The 20,841-nt window shown below is 38.1% G+C and overlaps 1 protein-coding gene and 1 pseudogene across 6 annotated transcripts in view; both read right to left on the bottom strand.

The window, feature by feature from the left end:
- The window catches only part of PLA2R1 (phospholipase A2 receptor 1), a 144,610-nt gene that overhangs the window by 9,804 nt on the left and 113,965 nt on the right, over positions 1-20,841 (bottom strand). For 4 of the 6 annotated variants that reach the window (XM_010379111.2, XM_010379112.2, XM_030916998.1 and 1 more), the window contains 3 exons: positions 19,991-20,167; positions 17,149-17,181; positions 16,519-17,013 (listed from right to left, as the gene is read on the bottom strand). In XM_010379111.2, coding sequence (XP_010377413.2) covers positions 16,799-17,013; positions 17,149-17,181; positions 19,991-20,167 — 425 coding nt within the window. In that variant the 3' untranslated portion in view covers positions 16,519-16,798. Of the gene's footprint in view, positions 1-16,518; positions 17,014-17,148; positions 17,182-17,628; positions 17,826-19,990; positions 20,168-20,841 lie in introns of those variants that run through there. The other 2 variants (XM_030916996.1, XM_030916999.1) reach the window with 2 other exon arrangements.
- Positions 6,279-7,544, bottom strand: LOC104674712 (annotated as a pseudogene).

Here is a 20,841-nt window from a genome sequence, read left to right as displayed (position 1 = left end):
GCTCTGGGGTCAGTCACACTGCAAGCCACCCAGATCAGAACTGGGAATCATGAGATTAGTTCTCCTGTATTGTCACAAATTAGCCATGTATTACTGGTAAAATCAAAGAATATTTCTAAGTCTTCTGTTGTCATCTGTAAAACTGTGCTTGAAATTGATTTGTGATCTCTCAAATACTACCATGAAATAAGAGAGATGAGAGCTGGTAGAAGTGGCCTAGTTGTCTTCAAAGAAAAGGAAGGCTGTGTGGAGATGGGTTGGAACTTAAAGATCACCATTATGCCCCAGGCATGGTTCCTGGTTTCAAGTCACAGAAACATAATTCTTTTCTGGACCAGGGGATGCCATGCTTTGGCTTACTCAACTAAACACCTGCAAAAGCTGAGGTAGATGTAGTAATGCCAATATATGACTGTTCTGCCATCTAAGAAAGCCTGGTGTCCCTGTTGTGGAATCACTGCACCATGACAAGTTCCTCAGGTCTAGACCCCCTTTCTGGTGAGACTGCCCACACCTGTGCACCTCCTATAGCAATGTTCCAGAGCTGCCACTGCCCAAACAAAATCATACATGAGACTGAGGAGGACATCACAATGTCAGTTTATTAATTTACAAGGAGAAATAAAATGTTTAGGAATATACCTAACCAAGGAGGTGAAAGACCTCTACAAGGAAAGCTACAAAACACTGCTGAAAGAAAGCATACATGACACAAATGACTGGGAACACATACCATGTTCATGGATAGGTAGAATTAATATTGTGAAAATGACCATACTGCCAAAAGCAATCTACAAATGCAATGCATTTCCCATCAAAGTACTACCATCATTCTTCACAGAACTAGAAAAAAATCCTAAAATTCATATGGAACCAAAAAAGAACCCACACAGCCAAAGCAAGACTAAGCAAAAACAACAAATCTGGAAGCATCACATTATCTGACTTCAAACTATACTATAAGGCCATAGTCACCAAAACAGCATGGTACTGGTATAAAAATAGTCAAAGGAATAGAGGAACAAAGGAACAAAGGAACAAAGGAACAAAGGAATGGACCAAAGGAACAGAATAGAGAACTCAGAAATAAAGCCAAATACTTACAGCCAACTGATCTTCAACAAAGCAAACAAAAACATAAAGGGGGGAAAGGACACTCTACTCAACAAATGGTTCAGGGATAATTGGCAAGCCACATGTAGAAGAATGAAACTGGATTCTCATCTCTCACCTTCTACAAAAATCAACTCAAGATGAATCAAGGACTTATATTTAAGAGTTGAAACCATAGACATTCTAGAAGATAACATTGGAAAAACCCTTCTAGACATTGGTTTAGGCAAAGACTTCATGACCAAGAACCCAAAAGCAAATGCAACAAAAACAAAAATAAATAGATGTGACTTAATCAAACTAAAAAGCTTCTGCATAGCAAAAGAAACAATCAGCAGAGCAAACAGACAACCTACAGAGTGGGAGAAAATCTTCACAATCTATACATCTGACACAGGCCTAACATCCAGAATCTACAAGGAACTCAAACAAATTAGCAAGGAAAAAACAATCCCACCAAAAAGTGGGTTAAGGACATGAATAGAGAATTCTCAAAAGAAGATATACAAATGGCCAACAAACATATGAAAAAATGCTCAACATCACTGATGATCAGGGAAATGCAAATCGAAACCATAATGTAATACCACTTTACTCCTGCAAGAATGGCCAAAATCAAAAAAATACAAAAATTAGATGTTTGTGAGGATGTGGTGAAAAGGGAACACTTTTACACTGCTGGTGGGAATCTAAACTAGTACAACCACTATAGAAAACAGTGTGGAGATTCCTTTAAGAACTAAAGGTAGAACTACCATTCGATCCAGCAATCCCACTACTGGGTGTCTACCCAGAGGAAAAGATGTCATTATACAAAAAAGATAACTTATACACGCATGTTTATAGCAGCACAATTCTTAATTGCAAAAATGTGGGACCAGCCGAAATGCCCATCAATCAATGAGTGGATAAATTGTGTGTGTGTGTGTGTGTGTGTGTGTGTGTGTATATAAAATATATATATAATGTACATATATGTGTGTATATCTATGTGTGTGTGTGTGTGTGTGTGTGTGTGTGTATGAATACTAATCAGCCATAAAAAGGAATGAAGTAATGGCATTCGCAGTGATCTGGATGGAATTGGAGACAATTATTCTAAGTGAAGTCACTCAGGAATGGAAAACCAAATGTTGTATGTTCTCACTCATAAGTGGGAGCTAAGCTATGAGGACCCAAAGGCATAAAAATTATATGATGGACTTTGGAGACTCAGGGGGAAGGGTGGGAGAGAGGTGAGGGATAAAAGACTACACATTGGTTACAGCATACACTGCTTGGGTGATGAATGCACCCAAAATCTCAGAAATCACCACTAAAAAACGTGCTCATATAACCAAACACCACCTGTTCCCCAAAAACCCCTGGAAATTATTAGATCCTCCTAGGGGTCTAACATACTCAAAGTCGGAGTCAGACTTTCTCTCAATGCCAGACACACCCATACAGAGGACCTAAATCCTAGCTAGAGATTTTTGGTGAACATAGAAATGAAACGAAGGAAGTCATGCTTATAGCAGATGACCTAATAATGTACCCACCTCACCACAGGGATATCCTTGGAACTCTAAAATCATTTAGCCATACCCTAGGAGCCTTGGCAAGTCCCTTCTCCCAAAACTGCCTGAGGACACCTGTCTCTGAGCCTGCTTCCACAGGGGACTGTTTCTCTTCCCACCCCTTCCTCAGCACCTCCGTGATTTCCTTTTTCAGACATGTTAAATCAAGTTCCAATCTGACAGGTGGCCTAGGGAGCTATTCTTTTTCTTGCTTGCTTATTTATGCTTAGATCTATTCTGTGTGGATTCCAGAGTTCGGTTCTGAGGGAAAATCCTACTTTCTGTATGTGGAATAAGTCTCAAACACGAACAGCTGAAGCTGCAGCTTACCACTTCCCTGTGCTGTGGCACCAGCCAAGCTACCTGTGAAATAAGGTGGTCCAGGTTGCTCCACCCATGGGTTCCCTCATATGCTGAGCACCAGTTGGTTGTGTTTGTTCCCAAATCTGTAAATGCCAATTGTACTAGACATTGTAATTATACAGTTTAATTATAAAACATAAAATAGGGCCAGGTGCAATGGTTCATGCCTACAATCCTAGCGCTTTGGCAGGGTGAGGAAGGAGGACAACTTGAGGCCAGGAGTTTGAGGCCAGCCTGGGCGACATAGCGAGACCCCGTCTATACAGAAGTTTTGTTAAATAATAAGCTGGGTTTGGTGGTATGTGCCTGTGGGCCCAGCTACTCAGGAGGCTGAGGGAGAAAGCTTGCTAGAGTCCAGGATTTGACATTGCAGTGAGCTATTATTGAGCAAGACAACTACAAATATTGAGGAAAATTATACACATTTAGGGCTTGCACTCAAATTGTTCTACAGCTATCTTTATTTTTGAGACAGGGTCTCACTCTGTTGCCCAGGCTGGAGTGCAGTGGTGCGACCACAGCTCACTGCAGTCTCGATCTCCCAGGGCTCAGCCTCCCAAGTAGCTGGTACTACAGGCATGCACCACCACATTCTGCTAACGTTTTTGTATTTTTTGCAGAGACAGAGTTCCATTTTCATTTACTAAAAACTGGAGATTGTGAACAACACCTTATAGATACACTTTATGCATAAAACCAACAAGAAGGAATATAAAAGGAATGACATTGTCCCTACACCAAAAGATTAATGGATAAATGTATATTTTTGTGTTCTAATAGAAAATAAAATGTTTAATGTTAAAACAATTCTTATGATTCCTTCCTTTAACTGACTTTTTTGATTTCCTGACCAAATAAGTCAGATAAGAGTGATTCAAATGCAGTAACAAATATAGGTTATTATTTAAGTGTAACATTAACTTTACTTATTAATATGCAATTACAGATTATCTTCTAAAGCAATGCATAAACAAGTAGGTCTTCTTGCTTAATATCTCTCTTTTCTCTCTTCATTTCGCTTGGGACATTTAGTACAAGTTGCAGCAGCAACCGCAGGCAATTTCTACCTTGAGCACCAGTTTCACCAAGCTCTCTGGTCCTTGCCTGTGGTCAGGAGGGTCTGCTTTGTTCAGACGCACCCTCTGTTTGGTAGTGTGCAGAGACAGATTTTTTTTGCACCTTTAGGTGTCATCTGGAGTAAAAGGGAAGGAAACAATTCCTTGTCTGATCAGAGGAGCCCTTACTTTTTTTTTTTTTTTTACAGATCTTTCAAAATTTTATTTTATAGGTAGCTTTGATAAAAGTTTCAGATAGACCCACATACTATACAGAGTTTGTGAAATCTATACTTTCAAATCATAATATTCTCTATTTTAGGCTATTATATTTAGAAGCATGACTTCTCAAATCCTTTTATTACAAGTAGTTCTTGCACATAAATGGTATATCACAATAGCAAAAAAATGTAAACTTCTGCAAACTACATAAATACTATAATATCTGTCTTGAAGTTATTCTCATTTTAAATCAGAATACACTCTAAATATTTTACATAGAAAACTCTGGTTGGTAGCCTACGTGTATGAAACATTATTTTTTCTTTCTTACTGACTTGTCTTTCATGTTGTCTACTTAGGTCTCTGAAGGAGAAAAATTCAAAATAGAACCCAGATAAAAATTTAGTTCACATGTAAGACAGATACCAGAAGGATGCCGTTAACTTTGGGAAAAATAAGAGATATAAAATTATTCTACATGCTAAATCCAACATGCCACCAGTTGGTATGGAGGTAACTGAAGATAAGGACTGGAGTCAAGCTCACATTTCATTCTATGTGGAAGGGATTCAGCCTGCTTATCAATACAGCTTTTACTCTGATGTATAGAAACATCTGTTTTCAAACGAACACCTCTTTCTCTTTTGTTGTATAGCACAACAGATCATTGCTACAGCTCTAGTCCTAGAGTGGAAAGTCTAGGTGACCTGTGAATTGATTTCACCTTCGCTGTCCTTCGAGTCTTTAAATGCAAAGTGAAGTTGTTTAAATACACACATGCACTCCCTGACATTCTCTTTTTTTTTTTTTTTTTTTTTTGAGACAGAGTCTCGCTCTGTCACCCAGACTAGAGTGCAGAGATGTGATCTTGGCTCACTCTGCAACCTCCACCTTCCAAGTTCGTGATTCTCGTGTCTCAACTTCCCAAGTAGCTGGTACTACAGGCATGTGCCATCATGCCTGGCTAGTTTTTTGTATTTTTAGTAAAGTTGGTTTCACCACATTGCCCAGGCTGGCCTCAAGTGATCCACCTGCCTCAGCCTCCCAAAGTGCTGGGATTACAGGCGTGAGCCCGCGTGCCCGACCTCTCTCCTTGATTCTCCACACTGTTCTTTGGTCCTCTTATTCCTCTGCCCCTTTGCTGGGTTTTCTCTACCTGCTCCTTAAACATTGGTGTTCTCTTGGCTTCTTTTTCTCTTATGGCGGGAGTATCAGCTGGATGTTTCACAGGCACTTCAAACTTCACATTCTCTTCTCCTTGTTTTCTGCATTAAACCCTTTACTTGCTCTCCACTGTTTTTCACCATCATGAGGGAAAACGAGAAATAATGTGGGCTGGTGGGAGGCAGTCTGGGGCGGTAACCCTATATCTGAAATACTCCAGGGATCCATGTTTCTTTCAATAGTCAGACTAAGCATTCCCCAGTCTCGTCCCCAGATATCTTTGAATAAAATCAATAAAAATCAGTAAAAACAGGAAAAAAAATATATATATACACACACACATGCATATATACACACATGCACAGAGGACCATACCAAGGTCTTTTTCAGGTCAGAAAGGGTTTTCACATTGACCTTTTTTGTTACTTTTAAGTATTTTTCCTCAGAATGTTCCTTTAGTTAAAAATCAGGTTTAATCTGGAGCTCTTACTGATTTTTCTTTGATTCCTACTGAACACCTACCTACTGGCCATGGTTTCTTTGAGGAAAAAAATACCATTGCTGAAGCATTTCTAAACATTGTTAATGCATGCAGAAAGGACTACATAGACTTTCCAAGCAGCTATATAAGGCGGCTCAAGTAACATTTTATTTATTTTGGTCTAAGCCCTTTCATAACGTCCTTTTAAAATACAAAGAGAATGGCTACGAAATGGTGCCAGAACCCAGAAGGCCCAGCCGGACTGACAGGAGCTCTGAGCAGTTCACAGGACAAGTAGGGACCTGACGTACCTCTCCCGTTTCTGTGCTTTCTCTAAATGCACCAGGTTCTCTCTTTACTGCCCATGCTTTTAAACTATGAAAAACAAATTTTAAAAGAAATGTAGCAGTGATTAATGGAGACCTCAAATAACACTATACATGGGCTTTGTTAAGAAACAGGTAACTATTCTTAACAGCTCTTTTCCCAGAGGAGGCCTGGGTGGGCAGAGAGGCGTCCAGAGTTTAGGAACTGCTTTTATTGCAGACTGTGCCTTGGCTAATACTATCCTCTATGTACTGGCTGCCTGTGTCACTCCTGCTGAGGACCGTGGAGGGGACGCGAGAGGGACGCCTCTCTGAGTTCTCCTGAGAGAAGCAGCAGATCATCTTCTTCATGGTGCCATACATGTCCTCGTCCTTGTAGGAGTAGATGATGGGGTTCATGACGGAGTTGAGCAGCGCCAGCAGCAGGAACCACCTTTTCACGTGCTGCACGCCACACTGCCTGCAGTTCAGACCATCGAGGAGCAGAACCACCAGGCCTGGGGTCCAGCACACCACGAATGCCTCTAAGACAGTCATCACCGTCTTCATTAGCTTCACCGGTGTCCTCCGGCAGCTGATGGACCCACTTGTATGTGGAGACAAGACATTGGTTTTCCTCTTGACATACATGTAGATCCGCAGGTACACCACAACCATGATGAAGAAGGCCATGAGGTTGGACACTGTCCAGAAAACAAGGTAACTCCTGCTGTAAATGGGAGCCAGGGAAGAGCAGGCAGAGATGTTGCAGAGGCAATTCCAGCCCAGTGTGGGGACCGACCCCATAAAAATGGCGATGGCCCAGACAAGCAAAATGAGCGGCGTCACCCTCTTTTTGGTCAGGTTGCTATGGACCCGCATCCTCATGATTGACACGTGCCTCTCCACGGCAATAACCAGCAAGTTGGTCAGGGAAGCAGTCAAGCTAGTGTCCAGAAGCCCCTGGCGGAGAAACCAGCGGTTGACAGTCAAAGTTTTTGAAACTGGGCCTGTGTTAAACATCAGGAATACATAGGCAATTCCAGCGAAGAAATCTGCAGCAGCTAAATTAGCCAACAGGTAGTAGAAGGGGAAATGAAACTTTCTGTTTTTGGTCACTGCCGCAATGACCAGAGAATTAGAAAAAAAAATAAACAGGCAGAAAAACGACCCCACACACAAAACAATCACAAGCTTTGTTCCTGTCCAGTCATCGACAGTATCAGTGTTGCTCCTATTATAAAAAAAAGTCCATGAGCTTATCATAGTGACACTCATTCATTGTGGAGAAGAAGTGAACATCCTCTGCCATCCATAGCAGGACTGAGTTCCGGGTGACTCCTCCACAAATACAGAATCCGGGATGAGGAACAAAGGATCATCAAGGCCGGAAAGGGGGAGGGAGGAGCCCTTACTTAAGGGCTCCCCGAGCTAGTGGCTTAGCACATTGATTAATGCATACTCTGTCTTGAAGTTTGTCCTCAGCCTCCACAGAATCACATTTTGGGTCAGAAACTCCAAAACCCAAAGTTCCTGGGCCAGGAACTCCAAATGGTGACTTGCTGAGGCAACATTTCCTGTTACATTTCCATTCCTCCCCATTCCTTTCTGTGAGTTTTTCCTTGTTCTGTCTTCTGGTTCTCTATCTCTCCCTCCCCACGGTTCTGATGTCTACAGGGACAAGAACCCACTGTTTCCTAAATCTGTGAGTCAGGTTTCCAGCTCCTACCAAGCTCTGTATACTAAGAAGGTAAAAAGTAAAGTTTAAATAATTTCTTAGAACTAGGAACTCAAGGAGCTCAAGTTAATTCACAAACCACTGTGCGAAGACAATAATAAAGTTACAGTTTCAGGGGTGGGGCGGCCAGGAGAAAACATTACAAATGGTCCTTCAACAATTTGCAATTTGCTGTATTATATTAAAAATATATTTATTTGAAAGAAATCCAGAACATATACACTGAATCTAATATAAATAAGAGACTTAATGGGAGAAACATAAACACATTTTACATTAATCTTGAAAAATCAATTTCCATTAATAAATAGAAGCACAGGAAACAAGCTGAAAATAGCATAGATCAGGATGTCTTTTTTTTTTTGAAGAAAAAAGATGATATTGCTGTTCATAATTACAAAAAATGGATGATAATATTTTAAATGAGTTAACTTTGGTCCATCATGCTTACTTCATGGTGTGAAGAAAACAGCACTTGAATGATTTTTTTCCCTTAATTTGTTCTAAATTACAGCAAAGTGCTCTGCAAGAAACAAGTGCTTGTGTTAATTAATTCTGAATAAAGAAGGTCACTGGTATACGTAGGGCTCATTTTGTGGTTTCAGTTGTTGGCATTCTTCTGCAATTAGAATTCGTCATTAGGTATTAGAGGCACATGCATAGTTTCACTTTTTTAAGTCCAGAATTTCAGATTTAGGCACATTTTAAAATTTTTCTCTAAAAATATTCTGACCCCAAGCTAAAAACTTGCTTTCTAACTCAAAAAATACTAAAGAAAGCTGTTTTATCTAACATTTCCTACAATTTAATACATATTACTTATCTTGTTAAGCCTTCTGACAGAATTAATCAGTCTCCTCTCCTTTTTTTTTTCTGATTCTCTTCTTCTTTATATTATTTATGTCACATTGCATTGCACTTACCATTTACATATTCCTCTCCCTGAGACTGAGTTCCATGAGGGGAGAGATGGGGTATTATTGGTATTTATAACCTCTGAGCACAGGACACTCTCTGGGCCACAATAGGCTCTAAATAAATGTTTACTGATCAGAATTGTTTATTGATATATTTTAAGTGCTGCCCATATACATTAACATAACAGTGCTTGCTAAGATACGTTAAAGTATGTAAGACTTCCGCATTTAGGTTTTCACTTTCTAAATCAGGGGTTGGCAAACTTCCTGTAAAGGTCCAGAAAGTAAGTATTTTAGGCTTTGCAGGCCATTCGGTCTCTGTTGCAACCACTCAGCTCTGTCATGGAAGCATGAAAGCAGTCATGCACAGTATGCGAGTGAATGCGGAATGGCAGTGTCCCCAAAACCTTATTTCCAAAATGGGCTGCAGGCTGGATTTGGCCCTGCCAACTCCTGCTCTAAATCCTCATTTTGAAAGGTGGGAAAAGAGGTAATAAATATTCCAGGCATGTATCGTGATAATCACTACAGTCAAAGTTTCTAATAAATGTTGGCAATAAGAATCATGATGTACATGCCATTTTGGAAATGTCTCCCAATTTTTCTTCTCTAAGAACAAAATGGAAATGAAGTGAGTTTTTCCCTGCCATACCCTATTAATACTAAGGCATAAGGTTGTAGGGGATAAGCAGGAGTATGAGAATTAGAAGTACTGATAAGACAGGGAAGTGACACAAAAGAAGAATGCAGAGAAAAGAGAGCAGATGGAAGTCAGCGTGGCCTGCAGCAAGATGTGTCTGGGTCCTAATCCTATAGCGGATGGTGTGTTAGGTAGGTTGGAGGACACACAGGGTTTTGCCCTGCTTCTCATCTGAGACAGGAGAGAAAAAAAGTCATACAGCAGTGGTCCTCAAACTTTTTGGCTAGCATACAAAATTGCTAAAAGAATTGTGAAAGAAGGCATTTCGCTTCACGAATTTCTAAGTTGACAGCCAAAACTTTTTATAATTAGGATGCAATTTTCAGAATATTATAAATAATGACGTGTAAAAATAAAAGTGCCTTATCACCCTTTTAATATAGCCAATGGAGTAATATCATAGCAAAATGTTAACTTTTTATATTGAAATGATTTTAGGTTTACAGAAAAATTGCCAACTTAGTCCAGAGAGTTCCTGTATAGCCTCCCTCAACTTTTTCTAATGGTGTATCTCACAAAACCATGGTATAATCATCAAAACAAAGAAACTAATACTGGTACAATACTATTAATTAAGCCACAGACTTTATTTTACTTTCCCATTTTCCCATAAAGTCCATTTTCTGTTCCAGGATCCAGTTTAGGATTTCAACTTGCATATAGTTGTCATGTCTCTTTAGAGTCCTCCAATCCTTGACATTTCCTCAATCTTTCCTTTCTTTCATGACCTGGACACTTTTGAAGTGATCATTTATCTTGTGGAATGTCCCTCAACTTGGATTTGTCTAATGTCTTTTCATGATTAAGTTGAAATTACACATTTTGGAGAGGATACTAAAGAAGTCATGTGCCCTCCTCAGTGCCATACCAGGGGGTACATGATGCTGATGTGGCTTATTACTGCTTCTGTTAACCTTGATCCCTTGATTAAAGAAGTTTCTTTATTGTAAAGTTATTACTTTCCCTTTGTAATTAGTGATTATTTTGAGGGGAATACTGTAAGATTATGCAAATATTTTGTTTTTCCTCGAACATTCACCCCCTAACTTTTGCACCAACTTGTAGGTCTTGCCAACAACAATTATTACTGTTGTGTTTTCCCTGATAGTGATTTTTGTTTCTCCCATTTCTTCTACATTTATTAATTGGAATTTACTGGGGAGAAGAACTGTTGCTTCTTTTCATTCTTTCATTCACTCATTCAATTGTTTACATCAGTGTGGACACACAGATATGTATTGTATGGGTTATAATCCAATATTATCATTTTTTATTTTTTGCTCAAATTGTTCCAAAATTTCCACTGGAGAACTCCTTCAGGTTGGTTCCTGTGCTCTTTGGACATGTCCCATCTTTCTGTGAGCACCTCCTTATTTTCTGCCATCACAAGATATTCCAGTTTCATCTTGTGTTTTCCTGCCTTAGACCTGCAATCAACTACTTTCTCAAGAAGCCTAAGTTCCTTTGACTGGAGATACTACAACAATTTGAATTCTATCATAATCTATTTAAAAATAGAAATACACACAAATAACCTCTTCAGCAGTCAGAGATATTACTTTCTTTTAATCTTGTATTTCCATTCCAACTCCCCTGCAGAATTTTATCCTAATGAAATATACTTTTATTTGTGAAATACTTTATTCATTACCATATCATATTTTCCTGCAGTAAAAATATGTATATAAATTAAAATTATTTTTTAAGAAGTCCCTGTGAACATAGGCTCTAAATATTATACATTTTCTTCTACATTGAGTTGTCATTTCAATTACTGTTAGTATACAATTGATCAGAACAAAATAAATACATTACAAAGATTAAAATAAGATCAGTATATGTCAAACTAAAATGATAGCAAATGGATCTCTTAATGAAATGGATGTATCACAGATAAAAATTAATTAGTATTAGTTAAAAATTGCTAGTATAAATCAAGCTTCAGCATCAATTCTGTTCTCTCTTTCCTTTTTTTGTAGGTATACATGCTGAGAAACTCTGGTAGAAATTGCTGGTGCTAACTGTAGTCAGTTATCCTCTCTTTCCTGAGCACACAAAGCAGAAGACTTCCCGGACTTCCTTTCAGTTAGCTTAGGTCATGTGACTAGTTCCAGCCAATGACACACGAGTGGAAATGCCACGTGTTTCTTCCCAAACCCAGGAACTTAACAGTTCTCTAGTGCCATAGCAGCACTGGAAGCCCCATGTTCTGGAGGTAGGGACACAGCCTGGACCTGTGAGTTACTGCTTGGAGGCAAGTGTCCTGACCATAGCAGGCTTCGCATGATCAATAAATTAACTTCTGAGTTTTGTTTTTAACCACTAGTATTACAGGGTTTGTTTCCACAGCATACTCTAACTTATCTTAACATAGAAACTTTGTTCATATTAAATAGGTAGATGGGACTAAAAGGAGGTTTGTTATAACAATATCCCTCTATTATTTGAATTCCTTTCTCATAGGTGCCAAAAAAAAATCAGTGATTCTACATTAAAATTTTTTTTTATCATCTCTCAACTAACTGTTTGATTATGTCCTCCTTCAGTTTTTCGTAACGCAAAGAACTGGAAGCACCCTATTTGCAAAATGATTTGTTACCCAGTCATTAGAATGATTCATGTCAATTTCCTACAAGTAAAATTAAAAGGCTTTACTAAGACCCTTCAAGTAACCTGTTCATTATGCCTGTTACTCTTTCACTTACAGGCACCTTGCTTTACCTGATATACAAATGAAGCCTGGGAAAAGTAAAATATTAATTCATTATAGTTCGGTCTATACTATTTTTCTATTAAAATGCCTTTATCATATTATAAGCTTTAATCAGAACACAAGAGCAGCAGATTTAGTTCATTCAATTAACACAAAATGTTCATCATAAAACTTAATGGGTAAAGTCAATCCTTGTTGTCAAACCAATGAGCCAAATAAAAAAAAAGTTCAGAAAAGGTCTGAATTCATTTTTCAGTTCAAAGAAGGTTGTTAATACTGATCCTCACAACTCACATAGAAATCTAAGATAAATCAAGCCTTGGGACTTTCTTCTGGATAACATAAGATGTTAGGTTCTTAGAAACACACACTTCCCTTTGCTTTCACCAGACTTTTTCTATAACTTGTTCTCTGACAATAGTCAGGTAATAGATGAGATAAATTTTCAAATGAAGGTGGTTAGCACTCCAGCTGTTCCACTGTATAATACATATTAATTTAGAATATGAACATGGGGCAAAATAACTCATTTCTAAGTCATTGCTTCAACTTTAACAGAAAAATGTTCTAACACAGAAAAAGACATGAGGATCTACAGAATGAGTTTATGATTTCTTTATTAAAAGAAGCTTCAATGACATCAATACTTTGAATATTTTTCTTTGGAGTTATGGAGGATTTTCCCATAGTAAGATCTGAAATGAAAGCCATTTCTTTTTCTTTTTAAAGGTAGAGAAAGGCATTTGTGTAAAGAGAGGTGGGAAAGAAGAACCACGGGTGTTCTCAGGCAAATCAGTTATAAGAAAAAATATACATGAAGATTCTGGAAATTAAGTTTCTTAAAATACCCATGCTCCTGTATTCCTAAGGCATGTGTCCCCAGTTCGAAGACTGTTGACTTAGAGGATGTATTTCAACAGCCTGTGGAAGCTCCATAATGAATCAAAGATGGGTCTCAAGTTAACATCCTCTGTCAGCCACAGATTGGAGGCCCATAGAGGACTCCAGGCCTTAGGAGACAGAGGGCTGGCTATATAGGAGGAGCATGGATCCATGAATGACTAAATAGAGCAAAGTCCTCTTGTCAGCCTATGCAGGTGTGGGTGAGAAAAAAACCTTTGCTGTGTTAATCCACCAAGACTGTGGGATTGTTTGCTAGGGCATTTCGCCTTTCTGTACTAAAAGAGTAGCTAATGGTAGCTAATAGGATCTCACCACTGCAGGGGTGAAGTGACTGCCTTGTAGCCAAGAACTGCAGTGTCCAGATAGGGAATTCACAGTCACTTCTCAAGAGATAAGACAGCACCAGGGACAGCCAGAATGAGGCCAAATCAAAGAGAACAGACTACAGATTAAAGCAACTGCAGACTTAACAGCAGGTGCCAGCAGAATTCCCAGGAGTGAAGCCAGACAGCTATTCTTAGTGGACATCAGCTAACATACATCCATAGTAAGTTATCACCTTCTCCCCTCAACACTATCAGGACACAGGAAGTTCTCATATATCCAACCACAGTTTTGAAAAGAGTAAAGAAACTCCAAAAGACAATGTTTAAGTGAACATTCAGTAAACATTTAAACCTGAAAGAAGACTGTTGTAATTGTAAGAGCCCAAGATACTGTTAAATGGAAAAACCCAAGAATTTCCATTACTCAGAGTCTATAAAGATGCTCAAATTAGTTATAGAAAATAATTGACTTTTGAAAGGGCACATTAACTATGTGTGAATTTGTGATCCTGCTGCTTTTTTGGCATAAATGTAAGGACTACAAGTGTAATTTTATTACATAAATACAGTATGTAGTGGTAAAGTCTGGTGTAACCATCACCAAAATAGTGTATAATATACCCATTACCTGCTACTTTTTTTTCTTTTCGTCTTATAGCTACAAAATCTAGTTCAGATCAAAAATACACGTGAGGCTGGGTGCGGCGGCTTATGCCTGCAATCCCAGCTCTTCGGGAGGCTGGGGTGGGTGGATCACGAGGTCAGGAGACTGAGACCATCCTGGCCAACATGGTGAAACCCTGTCTCTACTAAAAATACAAAAATTAGCTAGGCATGGTGGTGCGTGCCTGTAATCCCAGCTACTTGGGAGGCTGAGGCAGGAAACTCGCTTGAACCAGGCAGTCAAAGGTTGCAGTGAGCCGAGATCACGCCACTGTACTCCTGCGTGACAACAGAGCGAGACTCCATCAAAAAAAAAAAAAAAAAAAAAAGGGAAAAAAGTTTCAAAAAAATTGCATATATATAAATGTAGCAGAATACTTTAGTACTATTTCTGCAAATTCAGTAATGGCAAGAAGTGTGTGATCTGTCCATGGGTCCAGATTCTCTGGAGATGTTGTTCAATACTAAACACCAAAGCATGGAGCATTGACAAGCAATACAGCTTATTTCTGCAAAATCACTTTCCGAATGGTGTATTTTGTCAAATTATTATGTGTGACTATATACCTTGACAGGAAGGCTGGTTGATTAGCAGTTTTTACAAGTCCATTGAAAGGAACAGAACTTTAATTCTACTCAAAAGATTGTTAAATTGGGCTTTTATACCATCTGGTGAGTTCAAGCCAATTATTCTTTTGAGTCATAAATACGCAACTGCCCCATAATATAATATCTTTTAAAAAATGAAGTTCCAATACTTAAAAAATTATGGAAGTAGACTGTCTCAGTGTGTAAATTATAACAGTAGCGAAGAGCTGCTTTTGGAAGCTGGGTTAACTGTTGCAGGCCACAAGGATTCCATTCTTAGTGGTATGCTCTTCAAATTGTATTTCTAATGATGATGGTTTGCCTCCTAGAAATTCATTCATACTTTCTCTCAGAGCTCCCCCTTGTGACTAGTGGCCACTGGTTTTGAGGCAGTTGGTTGTAATAATTAAAATGCACACTCTCAGGGAGGCCCTGAGAGTCCGCAGCTTCTCTCTATCATGGAACTTTACTTCATTTTCATAACGACTTGCTATTTTCGGCATATGCATTTCTTTACTGAGTTACTGTCAGTTTTCCCTCATTAGAAAATAAGTGCCATGGAAAGATAGCCCTTACCCCAAGTTGCTCACCTTAGCATCTCTGTTTCTAGAACAGCACTTTTTTTGAGTTGGGGTCTCATTCAGTTGCCCAGGCTGGAGTGCAGTGGAGCAACCATAACTCACTGCAGCCTCCAACTTCTGGGCTCAGTTTATCCTCTTCCCTTAGCCTCCCAAGTAGCTAGGACTACAGGTGCATGCCACCATGTCCAGCACACTTTTTTCTTGATAAAATCCAATAAACAGTTATGTAATGAGTACATTTTTAGATATTGATTATGAAGCTGTTTTCTTTATAAGGAACTAATAAAGGAAAATAAAATCTATAATTTTTTATTTATAGACAGTATCATAATCATTATTTACCATCTACACTAACTAGACTAATATAAAAGGAGATGGTTCCCAGAAAATAGCTTATTAAATAGAACACCTAAACTCATTTACATAATAAAGATATCTAGATTACTAATTTATTTAGTACTTCTCGACAATTGTCTGTCTGGTTCTAACGAGACTATAATTCAGATCTTTAGCTCTTCCCCTTTAAATCCAAGTTACATTTTATATCTTCCAGTTGTTAAGAGTGTTAGATATTATTCTGTATCTTTAGTTTTTCAGAAAGTCCATGAGTTTTAACAGTACAACTGTTAAAGTTTTAATATATTACTTTAAGCTTATTTATAAGACATTTTAAAATATCCAACTTAATAGTCATTTAGTAATTGAAGGTTTAAGGCCACATTTTAACTATATGGTTGTTTATAAAAGTGTGCTGCTAACGAAGGTCTTTGCCATTTAAAAGAAGATATTTTTCTTCTCCTTTAGCTTGAGATGTTAGACCTAATAAAAATGAATGTCATCTTACATATCAGTTGAGAGCCCAGAACCTGTGATCCTTAAGCATAGATATTAGTATTTTCCAAATCCTGCTATTAAAAGTGAATTCAAAAGAAACAACTAAGAATCCTCTCAGAAGCCCTTTCCTTTTCCTCTCATATACAAGATTAATTGTTTTTTGCTTCTTTCTGTCTTTCTTAATGGTATGAGTGTGGGTAAATGTCTGAATAGATACCAGATTAGTTTTAATCCCCCAAATTTTAGTAGAGACACATTAATGCAAAAACTATTACTCATATTGATTTGAGAATTTTCAACAGGGAGTTTCTTTTAATAGTTCTTGTCTTTCTGAAAAATAACTAATGCATAATTTCCCCTTTTTAAGAATGGATCACAGTTTAGGGAAATGAATAAATCAAAACCCATCTGATTTGGTTAAAATTCAAAACCAGTAATCACTTCAAGAATAATTAAAATGGTGACCCAATTCACATTCTAATAGCATGTGGGCTGTAAAGGGAAAGACAGATGAGAGTCCTGTTTAGTCTTCTTTACTCACCCTGGTGGTTGGGGCATTCTCTGACCTCATTATTATTGGTCACTCTTCTCAAGATCAGAAATGAGAATATTTTCTTCTAAATGTACTGTACTAAAGTTGGTTGCAGGATAGTAAGGATTCCGAAACCCTGCAAGTCTCCTGAAGAAATCACCGTTATGCTTGTAGATGCAGAAGGTAAGCGTGCAAATGGCCACAGTGACTATGAGTGTCAGTACTACCACAAGAGGAATGATGCTGTGACTTGGTCCTGAAAGAAGATTTTTTTTTTTTTTAAAAGGAAAATGTCAATGGCGATGAAGTAATGTAGATACTGTCATACAGTTGCTTTCTATCTTATTATTTCTAAGAAAAATCAAAATGTTCTGTATGGTATCAAACGTACCTTTTTCTGGCAGCTCCTCTGCAGTGCGAATATCTAAGATCAAATACAAAAATTAAAATGAGGTTTTTCTTTTAATTCAGCAAAAATACGTCATTACTTACACAGGAATCAGCAAACTATGACCCATGGAACAAATTGGGTCACCTGTTTTTATAAAAAATGTTTTACTAGAACTTAGCCACACTCATTCATTGATGTATCATTACAGCTGCTTTCGTGCTACAATGGCATGTGATAGAGACCATATGGCTCCCAAAGTCTAAAATGTTTACTAGCTGGCCCTTTACAAAAAAATTTGCTGACCTTTGATTTACTATAATCACTGTTATTAGTGCTCACAAACACACACCCTGCTTTTTTTTTAAGCCAAAAAATTTTCATTCAGTTCCAGCACTGTGCTGCAATAAATATAGAGTAAAATATAAACCCTGCACACAAGGAACTCACAGTTTTGTTGGGATCTTATATGGAGTTTGTCCAGCAATGATAATCTGCCTGCCTCTTTACAAGGATTTTTAAATCAGCATCTTCTCACCTTTGTGATCTCATGGGTCTTGGGGAATGAGCAACAGCTTCTCCATCCAAAAAGTTAGAGTTCCTATTTTAAAACTTTCTACTGTAAAAACACATCTTTTAAGTAGATGTTATATCAACATGTGAACTCTTCTATTTTTGATCTAGGTAAAGATCCAGAGAAAGATATAGAGAATGAATCAGAGGAAGAAGAAGAAATGGATTTGTGAGTAAAAGAAGTGCCTTTATGTCCTATTGATGCGCATTCACTCTGATAGACATGAAAAAAATAAACACTGTTACCAATAGCAAAACCATACTTTTAAAAAACAGACTTTTTTTTTTTTTCTTGAGATGAAGTCTCACTCTGTTGCCTGGGCCAGAGTGCAATGGTGTGATCTTGGCTCACTGCAACCTCTGCCCTGGGTTCAAGCAATTCTCTTGCCTCAGCTTCCTTAGTATCTGGGATTACGGATGTGTGCCCCTACACCCGGCTAACTTTTGTATTTTTAGTAGAGATGGGGTTTTGCCATGTTGGCCAGGCTGGTCTCGAACTCCTGACTTCAAGTGATCCACCTGCCTCTGCCTTCCAAAGTGCTGGGATTACAGGTGTGAGCCACTGCACCCGGCCCAGACTTGTTCTTTTAATATAAAAACAATGCCATTTAACGTTGCATTAAACTGTTGAAAACATGTATTATTGTGTTTTTATGAAGACACTTCTTTTAAATTGATGCATATCAGATGCACAAATTTTCAGAATACAAGTGATAATTGAATATAGTCATATAATTTATACAGTGTACTTGGGATAACCATCACTTTAAATATAAAGATACATCTTTAAGAAAGACTGTTAAGAGTGTTTGTTCTCAGAATAGGAGCAGTGGGCGGCATGGAAGGAGCACTTAGAAAACTTAGAGTTTTCTCTTTAGTCCTTGATGTAGCCTCAGTTTGGACAGGCACTTTTCCCATCTGTAAAATGGGGATATTTAAATTGCTCCACTACCTTGGAAAGTTGCTACAAAGGATGAAAGAGGTGTCATCTGCATAATAGGAAGCTTTAAAGTCCTGTAAGACATGAAGTGTTTCTGATTTGTTCTTGATATTTAAATGCTAGTGATAACTTGGTCACATTATTTAACAGGCTTAGCCATGTTTTTCACACAGAGTTGAGACTCACACTGTGGGGGTTTCAGACATTGGTGCCTACACCTGCAGTGTTTTCTCCTTCATTCCCAGCATTGGATCAGTCACCAAGGCCGGTGATTCTCTCTTCCTATTTCTCCCCTTCTCTTTCGTTCCTAGTTCAATTACTCAAATTACAAATGTTTCTCTTCATAGCCTCATGAGTTCTACTTCATCACAGGTGTCTACAGAGCACATAGAGGGTTTGTCTCTTCCACCACAAAGTTCAGCTCTTTAGCCTGGCACTGTCTGTGAAAGGATCCTACATTACTGTCCAATTTTATTCCCATCACCCCCTAATGTGAGCCCTTTGCTCTAATTGAAATACATTCTTAGTTACTGCCTTTAATCAGGCTGGGCCTTTTCCTCTTCTGCTCCAGCTTCTATAATTCTCTTCATCCTTTGGGATCCTAAAACCTCATGTCTGCAGCCTTCTCTAGTAGTCCAGGCCACAGTGATCCCTACTTTATAATACTGACATCTAGAAATTGCTGTAATTATTATAGACATTTTCCCACCATCAGTGATCCTACTTAACACCCTATCTTAAAAATCTCTTTTGGTTGTTTGCAACTGACTAGAAGTTTCTAGCTTAGATTTCTAAAATTATTGTTTTTTTTTTTAATACTAAACACTAAGCATGTTGCTCATGATTAAGTTAGAATGTGACTTTTAGGACACATTATGCTTGCAACAGAGAATAACATCTCCTTGTCCACAACAAATGTACAGATTACATGTACATGTACACAACAACAAAAGCCTAGATTATATTGCCTGAGACCAAACATAAACCTTAAGCATTCTGAATAGCAGTCACCAGAATGAAGGTTGCTGGTTTACATTCCTAGTTGTATTTGCTTGAGGGAAAATGCTTTTCTGCCCATTAGGTGATCAACCAGGGTGACCCAAGAAAAATCATAGTCTTTTAGCTGATTTATAATGATTTTTTTTTTCTCCTATCAGAGAAAGAAGGAGCTGAACTATTCTCTGACTTGTTTGGTGCAGAACATGACAATAATGTCAGAATCTATCTGAATACTCTCTAAACTTGGATTTTAAAACCTTTAAATGCTGAAGAAATCAGTCACATTAGTTAAGGTAGAATCAAAATGAAGAATTACTCTCTGATTTTACCTACCTGCCTCCATTTTACATATAAAGCCCTTTTTTTCTTGACACGGGGATAGCTGCCATAATCCTTCCGGGATCCTCAGGGCAACACAATGATGGGGCTTGAAGTAGTCTGTGTCTGGCTTCCGAATGCCCCAGTTTGACTGGTCTGTGGGAGTTCCATCAAACCACTTTATGGTTTCATCTGTGAGAAAATTGCTGACTCATTATGAATTATGTGCATAGTTACCAAACATACTAAGACTGGAATTAACCATAAAAAGCAGCCCCTGAATTTAATGAGACTCTTGAACTAACACATTCAACTCAGTAAATATAGTCATGTACTCAACATCAAAAGGTAGGCATTAATAAAGTTGCCTCTTTATTTTAGGTACAGTGTTCTAATTTAGGTCATTTAGGTTATCATGTTTCTTAATGTGACAGTTTGAATTTTGAAATATTCCATATATACAATCAATTTAAAGAAATCATTTGATAAACAAAACTAATTGAGTCAAGAAAAATCCTCTGAAGTCCTAACATCTTCATCATTACAAAATGGCTCGCTTTCTAAAAAGATTTTACAGTGAATTTCTTTAATAGCAAGCCAGCCATGTACCAAAGGGGTAGGGGCGGTAGGACAGTCCATCCCATCTGTGGGCAATAGTGTATTGCCTGAAAACAATTTAAAACTAACAGTACAGCTAACTAAAAGTTGGTCTGCTTTTTATTATCACCATCTGCTTGAAATTCTGAACAATGCTGGTGATTAAAATACTCCTCCTCGAAAGGGTAGGCTCACCCCCCACCTTGGTACACCACTATAACAAGCTCTCCATACCAATTAAAATAATTTTCTTCACAAGTACCTTTCAA

The sequence above is a fragment of the Rhinopithecus roxellana genome, chromosome 14 (assembly GCF_007565055.1).
Source record: "Rhinopithecus roxellana isolate Shanxi Qingling chromosome 14, ASM756505v1, whole genome shotgun sequence".
NCBI classification, from domain to species: domain Eukaryota; kingdom Metazoa; phylum Chordata; class Mammalia; order Primates; family Cercopithecidae; genus Rhinopithecus; species Rhinopithecus roxellana.
Note: the sequence above shows the minus strand (reverse complement) of the source record. Positions and strands in the feature narration are given on the sequence as shown.